General features: G+C 43.6%; 1 protein-coding gene across 10 annotated transcripts in view; it reads right to left on the reverse strand.

Annotated features, from left to right (window-relative positions):
- Nucleotides 1-13,474, reverse strand: part of sema6d (semaphorin 6D) — a 188,208-nt gene that overhangs the window by 22,572 nt on the left and 152,162 nt on the right. For 6 of the 10 annotated variants that reach the window (XM_078241339.1, XM_078241336.1, XM_078241337.1 and 3 more), the window contains 10 exons: nt 12,066-12,222; nt 7,567-7,678; nt 7,297-7,357; nt 4,581-4,643; nt 4,095-4,196; nt 3,365-3,455; nt 2,932-3,051; nt 2,238-2,326; nt 1,282-1,499; nt 84-215 (listed from right to left, as the gene is read on the reverse strand). In XM_078241339.1, the coding sequence (XP_078097465.1) occupies nt 84-215; nt 1,282-1,499; nt 2,238-2,326; nt 2,932-3,051; nt 3,365-3,455; nt 4,095-4,196; nt 4,581-4,643; nt 7,297-7,357; nt 7,567-7,678; nt 12,066-12,195 (1,118 nt within the window). In that variant the 5' untranslated portion in view covers nt 12,196-12,222. The remainder of the gene's footprint in view (nt 1-83; nt 216-1,281; nt 1,500-2,237; nt 2,327-2,931; nt 3,052-3,364; nt 3,456-4,094; nt 4,197-4,580; nt 4,644-7,296; nt 7,358-7,566; nt 7,679-12,065; nt 12,223-13,474) is intronic. The other 4 variants (XM_078241344.1, XM_078241346.1, XM_078241343.1 and 1 more) reach the window with 1 other exon arrangement.

Genomic DNA, 13,474 nt, shown 5'->3' on the forward strand with positions numbered 1-13,474 from the left:
ACTTCGAACTCAAGGGACTTCGAACTGAGCCAATCTCCCAAATCTTTGACCTATTATTAAAATTGATGATGGTAATAACATACCTAGGCTTTGGTACCCTATCTTCTGGCACAGCAGTCCAAACAGAATCAGGAGTCTTTTGTTCTTTAAACCTTCCTTTGAATGATTTCTCAATGTCCTCCATATTGAAGGCACATACTGCCGATCCAGGGATACTGTGCAAGATAGAAGAAAACGCCATCAAAAATTTTCATTTGACCAAAGGGCTGAATTTACAGACACTCTATAAATGAGTGGGTTTGGGTCACATCAGATGTTAAAATTTTAAAGATCAGAAGCCCCGATCTCCAGTGTGTCCACTTCTGGGGAGTAGTAATGGAGGCAGAAAAAGGGGCAAGGTTATTCTCAATGGATGTATTGGGAATTTGATTTGAGTTAATCTGCATCACAGGTTTTGAAGTGGGCAGCCAGGTCACCCAGGCAGTTGGGAAACCCAAAGGTTTGAGGAAGGTGAGGATGACATGGGGAGAGAATGTCAGTGATTTTACAGCACTGCTCGTAGGCCAGGAGAAGCAGTAATGCATCCACCGAATCTCCCAACAAACCAGCGGGTGAGATTTTCCACACCATTGAGGTTTCCCGTTAAATGCACCCCCTGCCACCGGGAAACCCATCTTAGGGGGTCGCCGTCAGTGGAACCAGAAGATCCTACTGGTAGGAATGGCCAGCAAAGAGCAGCCCAATGGCACAGTGGTTAGCATTGCTGCCTCAGTGCCAGGGACCCGGGTTCAATTCTGGCCTCAGTTACTGTGTAGAGTTTGCACATTCTCCCTGTGTCTGCGTGGGTTTCCTCCAGGTGTTCCGGTTTCCTCCCACATCCAAAGATGTGTGGGTTAGGTTGATTGGCCATGCTAAACTGACCTAGTGTCAGGGGGATTAGCAGGGTGAATATGTGGCGTTACGGGAATAGAGCCTGGGTGTGATTGCGGTCGGTGCAGACTCGATGGGCCGAATGGCCTCCTTCTGTCGGGATTCTATTCTATGAAATACCTGCCAATGGGATGGATCGGATTTATCTGCTATTGCGGCCCGTTCCAGCACACTCCACACTTGACTAGAAGCCAAGTCTGTCAATCAAACTGATTTTCCAGTGAGGAAATCTATCAAACCCAGGATGCGAGACAGGACTTTGTTCCTGTCTGAGCCTCCGCTTATGCACTCCAGCTCTCAACATCCAGATAAAATTAACAGTAATTGGATGCTAGGTTACCCATTCCTCACCTGTTAAGCTGGGTCGTAAATACTCCAACAATGGTTGGGTACCCATTGATTTCTATAATGTCTGTGATGGACTGTAATACATCAAAGTAGAAGAACGAATCCCCAGGAACTGAGCAGTTTAAACGAGCTTTTAGGAAGGATGTCCAGTGTTTTTCCAGCACCCGCTGGGATCCTCCCATGTCATTCTTGCAAATCCTCGCCACACGTGAATAAACAGCCTATGAAGAAACATAAATGAGACGCTGAGCAACACTCATTTCTGCCAAACCACGATATTAAAGAATTGATTCTGTACCATTACTATTTATTTATTCTTTACTTTTAATAAATTACTCAGGGCGCCAGCGGTAACTAACGCTTGCTTTAGTGATTGGCAATTTTTTAAAGGGCCTCCAAATCAGCGCTGTGCTCCCAGACCTGCACTACAATATTGGAAAACATATGGCCAATGAGTTGTAACTGCTTTAATTAACCATGAGTAAAATGTTTAATAATTTACTGTGGCAAATCTATGTGGGATTGCAAGTAACATGAACAGCATTAGTGAGACTAAAATATTTATTAGCGGGAGCCTTGAGAGAGAAGAATAATTTTTAGAAATCTTTCAGCAAAATTGATCAGAGTGTCTGTAAATCTTAGCTTTCCACTTAAACAGCAAACGAACAGGAGCAGTCGAAGCAAAAGATCCTCGTGGCAAATGCAATTAGAAAATAAATCCCCATAACATTGATTCTAATTGTACCGGAATGAAATACCTGACAATTTATAACCTCCCACTCGTTCCCAAAATGTGTAATCCAGATTAGTCATTTATAATTATTCATAAACAAGCCTGCCATATGTTTACTGAACATGCTGATGCAGGTTCAGCAATTTGCTTATTTAAGCGAAATTCATTAATATTTCTCACGCTCATTTGTGACTGTGAATTGACACCTTCTAGAAGAGCAACTTGCCTTTCCAAGATTGTTGTGTTCCACAGCTATCTCTCTGAAGAAGAAATACACATAGTTTCCATATTCAACAGCATGTAGGAAGTGAGGTTCTGTTAAAAATATTAAATGCGTATTTAGAAGTGATGTTTTTTCAGCCACGCACGCACACACACACTCCTATATTTGCCAGGAACATGGATTGGAAACATCTAACAAATTGCCTTGTAGCTAGCAATAAAAGTTCACATTTTTTAAATATTTCATTCACAGGAATGGGCGTCGCCGGCTGGGGCCAGCATTTGTTGCCCATCCCTAGTTGCCCTTGAATGGAGTGGCTCGCTCGGCCATTTCAGAGGGCAGTTGAGAGTCAACCACATTGCTGTGGCTCTGGAGTCACATGTAGGCCAGGCCAGGCAAGGACGGCAGATTTCCTTCCCGAAAGGAGATTAGTGAATCAGGTGGGTTTTTGCGACAGTCGAGAATGGTTTCATGGTCGTCAGTAGATTCTTAATCCAGATATATTTCATTGCATTCAAATTCCACCATCTGCTGTGGCGGGATTTGAACCCAGGACCCCAGAACATTAGCTGAGTTTCTGGATTAATAATCTAGCGATAATACCACTAAACCATTGCCTGACCTTTTTACTGGATTAATTTACATTATGTGGTGGCCTTGAAATCAGATTAAACTGGGTGCACAATTTTAGCATTACCTTTGATCCATTTTGAATCGTATTTGATCGTCCTGAGAGCTGATCCATCCCCCATACTACGGTAGATGACTGCATCACTGGCTAGGAAATCTGCAACTGTTGCCGAGTACAATTTATTGTCTAGAATAGTAAACAGGCAAATAAAAACAAGTTATTAATTTTAGCCTTACTACAGTGTGACTCTGCAGATTGTACAATGTCCTCCTGTGGTTACTTTAGCTCCTGGATACTGTTACTGTCTGCTTGTGTGTATATTATTTCTGGACATGTTCACAGATTGGTTGTTCTGAGTAGTTCCACATTGAAATGAATTATGGGCTATAATAATGTATGCCAAGTTTGCGTTGCAAACAACGAACTGTCGTATCTTTCTAAACTTGCATTGACACTATAAACATCAATCATTTAGATTCATTGCTAATGAACATCTTACCAGCAAAGAGGGCAACGTTCGTTTGCTTGGCATCAAACGGGCACCGTGCCAATCCACTGACTTCTTCGCCGTTATAATCCAAAGTATCCAACTGCATAAAATGAAGATAAATTATACCGTCGTGTCAGCACTGTTCTGTACAACAGCTGTGAAGCAATAACATTCTATATGACTATAATACAATTACTATTGATGTATTCAAGTGTTCTGCTCTTCTGTGACATTAGCATTAACCTTTCCAAACTTCTAATATTGCAAAAAAACTGTTACTTCTTGAAGTGATTTATTAATATTATTGAAATTAAGTGCATTTTTCATGCCATCCGGATTTGAACAATCTTTCAGATAAGGGATCTTAATGTGAAAGCTATAGCTCGTCCTTTCAGACACGAAGTTTTCATACAAATTTGCAATGATGAGATATTCTGGACTTTCATTTTACACGTTCAGTGTACTGGTTGACCTTGGGTGTCCAAACTGCTTTGGTTCGAAAGGCAGAGGTACCTCCTGAGCTGTTCTGTGAGCTTATCGAGGCCTCACTCAATAGCCACATAAACATTTGCAGTCTGTACTTCCACTGAAACCGTTAATCACTTAGTCTGCAAAGTGCCAAACCGCTGATGGATTGTTGGAAATTTTGAAGACACATTGAGCTTATTTGGGAAGATAAAGGGATCAATTCTGTTGAACGGATCGATTTTAATTGACAAAAGGTCTCGTCGTTACTCACCCGATAATATCTGCATACGGGGTTAAAAGCGTTTGTGCCACAAACAAAGACAGTGTCGTCAGATTTGGGGACAAAGACTTTGATAAAATTATGGCATTCATCCTGATGGAAAAATAAATCCAAAAGTGCATTAGACAGATACCGCATCTCTGATCTAATCAGCTTATAATAAATGAAGTAGTCTGTCTCAGTCACAATACAGCATAATTCAGATAAATGAATGTCTGGTTCAGGCACAGAATATCAATGCATTATTCCCATTCATGCCAATATTTATCAAGACGTCATTCCCATTCACTCCAGTGTAAAGCCTGTGTCTATCTCAGCAAGCCAAATATTTATATTAATCAATAGTTTTGTCATTCACTTCAGTTAATGCACTATGTATGTTGCATTCCGCGATCGAAGTACAGTGTCTGTGCTTAATCAGCTGGCTATTGGAGTATAATTGCATCGACAGGCAATAATTCAGAATACAGTACTTACTTTGTGTTTGCCCTTCATGGCGCAGTTACTTCTGTCTTGCTGTCTTGACTTCCAAGTTAGTTTCTGTCACAATGTAGAGCGTGTAGATACATTTACTGCTCAGATTGGATTCATTGACAAGAAAATAATGGTTGCAACATTTCGTAACAGCGCTTTATAAATGGATTTAAACTTTCAATATTTCTCAGCAGGTTACTTTACAACCCACGAGCACCAAATACAGTATGTAATAAGCTTGTCAGCTTTTCAATTGTACCGGCACTGTATGGGCGTTGGGATGTTGAAATATTTCAGCTGAATCAATGTTGAGTTGTCAGTGTCTGCCTCTGTCTCCCAAAAAAATTATCTACATTATCATTTGTGAGCCTTTACTTTGGCAAACAAAAGTGAGCAGCGCCAAACTTGCACTCAACCCGAGAGCTCCAGCGTTCTACAAATTCAGCACAAAGTGTTGGACGCTTACTACATTCTAACATCCTCAAGTGACCAAAACTGGCTGGTTCATTTGAATGCCTGTGTGTTAGAACTGCTGAGTCTGGTTGGCCCTGTTAGCATTTCTTCAAGTGTGCAGTGAAAGATAAACAACAGAGCATAGATAAGGGTAGGGGGGAAAGAAAGGACAGTGCAAAATAATAGCAACAATTCATTTATGGAGCTCTTTTAATATAGAAAACGATAGAGGCATCAGAAAAAAAGAAGACATATTAGGATGGACGCCTATTGATTTTAAGGAGGCAAGGATGAGTGACTTATTCCAGAGGATAAAGCCCAGACAACTTAAGACATGACCGCTAATGATACATTGAGGGGACAGAGTTTGGGTACACAGGAGGGGTGGAGAAAGTTGTGGCTCATCCAAACTGGACACTGGGGAAACAATCTGACCAAACGCGAGCAGTGGAGTGGTTGAGAGAGATGGTGGAAGGATTGAACTGGGTATCATTAGCATATACCTGAAAGCTGATCTTGTATGTTTGGAGACAGTATTGCCAATGGGGTAGCATGCAGGTGAGAACGGAGGATGTATTGATGCAGAGGATTTTAAGGGAGAGGCTACTGACCATAACAAGACCATAAGATGTAGGTCATTCGGCCCATCACGTTTGTTCTACCGTTCAGTGAGATCGTGACTGATCTCCATAACCCTTGATTTCCTTACTGATTAAAAATCTAGCTATCTCAGCCTTGAACATACTTAATGACTCAGGGTAGGAATTTTCCCCATCCTGCCCACCAGGGGAATCACTGTGGGCAAGACACGGACCATGCAAAGGTCCGTTGTCCTCGGGTGGGAATTTCCAGTCTTGGTTTATCCCACCTCCAGCCTCTACAGCCCTCAGGTGGTAAAGAATTCCACAGATTCACTCCCCTCAGAAGAAATTCCTCCTTATCTTTGTCTTAAATGGGGCAACTCCTTACTCTGACATGAGGCCCTCTGGTCCTAGGCTCTCCCACAAGGGGAAAACAAACAGCATCTACCCTGTCAAGCCCCCTGAGAATCTTATTTGTCTCACTGAGGTGGAACATGGTGGAGATTTGATTTTTGATTTATTATTGTCCCATGTATTAACATACAGTGAAAAGTATTGTTTCTTGCACGCTATACAGACAAAGCATACCGTTCATACAGAAGGAAAGGAGAGTGCGCAGAATGTAGTGTTACAGTCATAGCTAGGATGGAGAGAAAGATCAACTTAATGCAAGGTAGGTCCATTCAAAAGTCTGACAGCAGCAGGGAAGAAGCTGTTCTTGAGTCGGTTGGTACATGATCTCAGACTTTTGTAGCTTTTTTCCGACGGAAGAAGGTGGAAGAGAGAATGTCCGGGGTGCGTGGGCTCCTTAATTATGCTGGCCGCTTTGCCACGGCAGCGGGAAGTGTAGACAGAGTCAGGGGATAGGAAGCTGGTTTGCGTGAAGGATTGGGCTTCATTCACGACCTTTTATAGTTTTTTGCGGTCTTGGGCAGAGCAGGAGCCATACCAAGCTATGATACAACCAGAAAGAATGCTTTCTATGGTGCATCTGTAAAAGTTGGTGAGAGTCGTAGCTGACATGTCAAATTTCCTTAGTCTTCTGAGAATGTAGAGGCATTGGTGAGCTTTCTTAACTATAGTGTCGGCAATGGGAGGACCAGATGCCTAAAAGGAGATGGTGCCAGAGGAGTAGTTATAGAAACAGGGGCGGCACGGTAGCACAGTGGTTAGCACTGCTGCTTCACAGCTCCAGGGACCTGGGTTCGATTCCTGGCTTGGGTCACTGTCTGTGTGGAGTTTGCACATTCTCCTCGTGTCTGCGTGGGTTTCCTCCGGGTGCTCCGGTTTCCTCCCACAGTCCAAAGATGTGCGGGTTAGGTTGATTGGCCATGCTAAAATTGCCCCTTAGTGTCCTGGGATGCGTAGATTAGAGGGATTAGTGGATAAAATATGTAGGGATATGGGGGTAGGGCCTGGGTGGGATTGTGGTCGGTGCAGACTCGATGGGCCGAATGGCCTCTTTCTGCACTGTAGGGTTTCTATGATTCTATGATTCTATGAAAGGCTTGGTACTAACTGTCACAGCTGCAGGATAAACCAGGAAAGTGCGTCCAGTTCACCAGGGAGTTGTCTGGACACTTAGTCCTACTGATCACAATACACAGTGTGGGGGCAGGGAGGAAGACTTTAAAAAGGGGAAGAAAATAAAACAGGAGGCAAAAGTTAAAAAAAACTTGACTTACTTTGCTAGAAATGATTTCTCCCCTTGGAGGATCATTTAAATTAATAGCGTAGACTTGGTCCCTGAAAATAAATACAATTTAAGCATGTAAATATGTTTGCTATATTACAGTTCAGAAGTTGAGATCATCATTCAAGCTTAAGCCCCTTCTTTCCGTTTTTAAATTCACTTTTTGATGGGAATGCCTGCTAGAGGATTTAAGTTTAATGTTTAAATTTGTGATTTGATGCAAGTGGACAAGGAATAGAAAATGCCAGATTAGCTGAGTTACCTGCCAGCAATATAAAGCACATCTTCGATTTTCAGCATCAGCTGATAGTCCAATCTGTGCAAAGATTCATTTCCTAAAAGCCGTCCTCTGAATATTGGATATTGTCTCGAATCTGCGGGGAAAAAATAGAATTTGGTTACAGTGTCACGCAAGATTTCATTGTCCAGAAATCATAGAATCATAGAAACCCTACAGCATAGCAAGAGGCCATTCGGCCCATCGAGTCTGCACCGACCACAATCCCACCCAGGCCCTACCCCCATATCCCTACAGATTTACCCACTAATCCCTCTAACCTACGCATCTCAGGCCATTAAGGGCAATTTTTTTTTTAGCATGGCCAATCAACCTAACCCGCACATCTTTGGACTGTGGGAGGAAACCGGAACACCCGGAGGAAACCCATGCAGACACGAGGAGAATGTGCAAACTCCACACAGACAGCGACCCAAGCCGGGAATCGAACCCAGGTCCCTGGAGCTGTGAAGCAGCAGTGCTAACCACCGTGCTACCCATGCAAGAAATTAACTGCTGGGTGCGTATCTAGAACAAGACATTGGTAAACATAACGCATTATATTGCAGATTGATTTTACTCGAACAAAACAAAGCCAGCATGTTAGTGTTCGACATCAAGCACGGGAGACATTTGTTTTACTAATTAATGATTGTCAGACGGTCAAATGCAGTTGCTGGTTCTCGGTAAGTATTCATTCCGAGATCCTTCCTGCTCACTGACTCAGCCTTTCCAGCTTTACTTATTAATTATCTTCATTCACAGGGCTCCTCCAAACTCCAGCACAAACAGGACGGGAATGCCGAGGTGGAATCCCAGTGTGGCCGGGATCACCCCAGTGTGGCCGGGATCACCCCAGCGTGGCCGGGATCACCCCAGCGTGGCCGGGATCACCCCAGCGTGGCCGGCTCCTCAGGCAAGGTTTCTCCGTTTACAGATTTCAGAGAGTGATACTGCATTACCTTGGACACCCGAATCCAAACATGGCCATCTCACACTTGCCAGACTGGCGTTGGAGGGGGCGGAGAGAAGAAAATGCCATGTATGTGTCAAACAGATTTAAACGAACATGTTTTAGATGAATGAACACACTCCAAAAAAAAGAGTACTGATGAGTAGCAAACTTACCTTTGTTTTTCATATTTTAAGATTCAGGGAAAAGGCAAGATGTTATCTAGATTAAAATGATAATTGACTAACTTCTGTTTCCAACGCTAATCTGGCTTTCAGATTTGGGCCCTAAAAGGGTAGCATGTGTTCTTATCTATGCACGTAATTGGGATTCTTATTTTGCAAATACCAAAAAGAGGGAGTACCTGGGGTCTCAGGTGCTGGCCAATGAATGCTCAATTTCACGTGCAGCCAACGCACAAATGAATTTGGAGTCAACCTTGAAAGGCAGGAACAGAGGTAACAGTATGTCAACCTATTTTTTGTGCCCACGCCAACTTCAGTCTCTATGTGCCTTTGTGATTGGGGACCTTCAGCAATTTTAATTTTGGTCCGAGGATGTGGCAAGGCTGCATCTATTGCTCCGTCTTAGTTGTACTTGAGATGCTGTTGGTGATGCTCCACTCAGCATTTGTATGGTGCTCCCATACAATCGTGAGTGATGGAGCATGCCAGGATATTGACCCATTGACAATGAAGGAATGGTAATATATGTCCAAGTTAAGCTGGTGCGTGACTGGTTAGGGAAATTAGAGGTGAGAGCATTCCAAATGATATTTTTGGCTTCGCATATTGGTAGGGGCTGGAGGATGACGTCTCGTGTAAACCTGTGGCGTTCTGTAAGTGGTGCATACTACAGCAGTGCTAGACGGGGTGTTTAAGGAGTTCAGCAGCAGGGACACCGAAGAAACAGAATGTTTTTTTCCTGAATGGTTTTCAGCTAGATTATTATTGCGGCTGCATCCGTCCACATCTGTTGCAAATGCTCCAGCACAAATGGGATTTGAGCTTTGTTGATGGTCTGCAGGCTCAGGGCTCAGGAAATGTACTACTCATCACAAATACTCAACCTCAGTCAGCCTTTGGAGCTGAGCTAGCTGCTCCAGTTAGAGTAATATTTGAAAAGCATTTGGCATCGAAAATTTACTGACCAGCATTATCTCAGTAAAGCTGATCCTGTTGATCTCAATAAATAATAAATAAAAGCAAATGACTGCGGATGCTGGAATCTGAAACCAAAAGACAAAATGCTGGAAAATCTCAGCAGGTCTGGCAGCATCTGGAAGGAGAGAAAAGGGCAACTATGGGTGGAATTCTCCCAGCTTTGACAAAGGGTCGTCTGGACTCAGTTGGATCTCAAAGTTGGCAAGTTGTGTTACAACTGTATAAAACTTTAGTTCGGCCACATTTGGAATATTGCATGAAGTTCTGGTCCCCACACGACCAGAAGGATGTGGATGCTTTGGAGAGAGTGCAAAGAAGGTTTACCAGGATGTTGCCTGGTCTGGAGGGCTTTAGGTATGAAGAGAGGTTGGATAAACTTGGATTGTTTTCGCTGGAAATATGAAGGCTGAGGAGCGACCTGATAGAGGTCTACAAAATTATGAGAGGCATTGATAGGGTGGATAATCAGGGGCTTTTTCCCCAGGGTAGAAAGGTCAACTGCAAGAGGGCACACGGTCAAGGTGAGAGGGGAATGTTTAGGAGACAAGAGGGGAAAATTTCTCCACACAGAGGGTGGTGGGTGCCTGGACCACACTGCCAGTGGAGGTGGTGGAAGCGGTCACGTTAGCAAGGTTCAAGGCGTATCTTGCTAGACACATGAATGGGTGGCGAACAAAGGGATAGAAACCACGTATGGACAATAAGTAGAGAGTCTAAATAAGGATTAGGAATTGGTACAGGCTAGATGGGCCGAATGGTCCCTTCCTGTGCTGTACTGTTATTTGTAACACTTATGCAGGTTTGACTCTGATCTTGAGAGTCAAAACTGATGATTTCAAAATCCACAGAGATTTGAGCACACACACTTGTGCTGACCAGTGCAATACTGCGGAAGTGCAGCATTGTTGGAGGCACCATCTTAAAGCTGAGATGGCAAGTCCCCAGCTGCTTGCTTAGGGGACGAATGTAAAAGCAGACGTTCTGCTGCTTTAAGGAGGAACATTGTCCGGAACATCCACCATCAGCAAAGATTATTCTAACATTCATTTCCTCTTCGTGGGGCCTTGCTGCACATACATTACTATATTGGCACTTTCAATGTTTACTCATTGAAGGGAACTAAAACTATGGATGGAATTCTCCCATCCTGGAACTAAGTCCTGTGGTGGGGCAGGAACTTCTGCTGCAGAGGCTGATGGGAGAACATACCAAATCTTCTGGCCTTGACCTCAGCCATCATGCACCCAGGTGTTTAGTGCTGCATTCTGTGGTGGGACAGGCCTAATAGTGTGTAGTCCACGTCCTGTCTGGGCATCATATTCAAAAGGGGCCCAACGTCTCTGACCCACTGTTGAAAAACCTCCTGAAAATGCAGATGCATCTCCATGAGCACACTGAAGGCTGGAAGATGGACTTCCCGAGAATGAAATTGGAACTCTAAGAACACTCGAAGGCTGGAAGATGGACTCCTTTCAGGACAATGAAAGTCCACCTATAGATGCTGTTCTCCCCTCCATCTGCTGCTGTGGTGTTCCGAGGTCCAGGGTTGCTGGTGGCCTCCATCCTGCACACTGGGGGCAGCCTCAGGCATTGTTCATGCGAGTCCCAACATTCGCACGATACATTTTCCCCAACGTGTTTCACATCAGCGTGTTTTCCCGTTGATGTCGCGGAGAATCGGGCGTGGTTAGAAGATTCCTTTCATCTGCAGCCCATTAGCAGGATGCCGCTTTGTTTCACAATCGGCCTCCAATGGGTTTCCCGGGTCCGTCATGGTGGGCACCAGCTGAAGATCCTGTGGGAAACTCACGCCAGGGCAAAGCCGACTTTTGGACTTCCTACTGAAATCTTCTCCGCACCCGTCGATGGGGGAATAGGAGAATACTGCCTCTGCTGTCAAACATAATTAGTTGAACCTAAGAGGTCGGAATGTTGCTGGTAAATGACACATAGCTTTAGTTCATTCACTGAGCAAATAGTGAAGATGCTGCAAGTGACAACTGCAGCAGAAATTAATTATTATTTAATATGATAGATAGCAAGAAACATGCCTTAAACATAGAATCATGAGCAGTGATCTGATTTGTTGAAGACAACATTCCATGGATTAATATATTTGAACTGTGTGCCATTAAATAATTATTTTCATGACAGATTAAATTTCTCAAGTCTTACTTTACCCTGTCTTTTTCCAATTTGCACTGTAATTATTTCATTGCCAAGAGAAGCGGGGGCCTGTTTTTGTTTAGTTTCATCATTGTGTGGTTTAGTTGTCAGGTGATTATGTGACTATGATACTGATTTCACTAAACCCACATTTGCAACATGCACAACACAGACGGTGACATTCCACGAGAAGTTTCACTTACGGTGGAACTCTATTGTGTTAATGGGTTCATCGTCTTCAGGGAAGCTGACGGCTTCTGTTGGGCAAGCCATCAGTAGCAAGAAGGGCACCACAAGGACGGAATAATCTGTACAGAGCTTCATGCTGGGCATGGTCTTCCTTTGCAAAACGGAAGCTACCTGCAGAAAGATAAATTGATTTTAAAAAAAAAGGCATTTTGTCAATCATGTGCCAGTGTCAGACTCGTCACTCCCTCCAATACATTCTGTAACCCAGTCACAGCATGAATTTTATTACGTTCTTTTTCAGCTCTTGTTCCCACTATTGATTGGCATTTTGAAATCATAGAAACATAAAAAATAGGAGTAGGCCATTTGGCCCTTTGAGCCTGCCCCGCCACTCATTTTGATAATGGCTCATCATCAAATTCAATATCCTGATCCCACCATCCCCCCCATATCCCTTTAACCCCAAAAGCTATATCTAATTTCTTCTTGAAATTGCACATTTTGGCCTCAACTACTTTCTGCGGTAGTGAATTCCACAGATTCACCGCTCTCTGTGAGAAAATATTTCTCCTCACCTCAGTCCTAAAGTTATCCTCGAGCTATGACACCTGGTTCTGGACTCCCCCACTATCGGGAACATACTTTCTGAATCTATCCTGTGTAATCCTGTTAGAATTTTATAAATTTCTATGAGATCCCTTCTCACCCTACTAAATTCCAGTGAATATAATCCTAACTGACTTAGTCCCTCCTCAAATGACAGACCTGCCACCCCAGGAATCAGCCTGGTAAACCTTTATTGCATTCCCTCTATCGCAAGAACAGCCTTCTTCAGATAAGGACACCAAAACTGCACACAATACTCCAGGTGTGGCCTCGCCAACACCCTATACAATTGTAGTAAAATCGGATATAGTAATGCAACAACACTTATGAACAAAATTTGTCCATATTAAGCAAAATGGTCTAATGAAGTCCAAAAGGTTATCTTTTACATCAAATGAGCTTTCCCCTTCTTGACCAACATTTACTCCTCAAGCAATATTATTAAGATCATCTCCTTGCAGATGGTTGGACCTCGCTGTATGTTGATTGTTGAAGTTGGAACGCCAAGAACACTCTGAGGCTGGAAGATGGACTCTTTCCAGGACACTGAATCTGGAAGGACCACTTGTAGATGCTATTCCATCCCTGCAGCCGCTGCTGTGGTGTTCCAGGGTCCAAGGTTGCTGGCGGCCTCCATCCTGCACTCTGGGGGCAGCCTCAGGCATTGTTTGCGTGATGCTATGTTTCCCTACATTACTCCAGAAGTACTTCATTGACTTTGAAGTCATAGAATTCTTACAGTGCAGAAGGAGGCCATTCGTCAGTTGAGCCTACACTGACAACAATCCCACCCTGGCCCTATCGCTGTAACTCAACA

This window comes from Mustelus asterias, chromosome 24 (assembly GCF_964213995.1).
Source record: "Mustelus asterias chromosome 24, sMusAst1.hap1.1, whole genome shotgun sequence".
Lineage (NCBI taxonomy): Eukaryota > Metazoa > Chordata > Chondrichthyes > Carcharhiniformes > Triakidae > Mustelus > Mustelus asterias.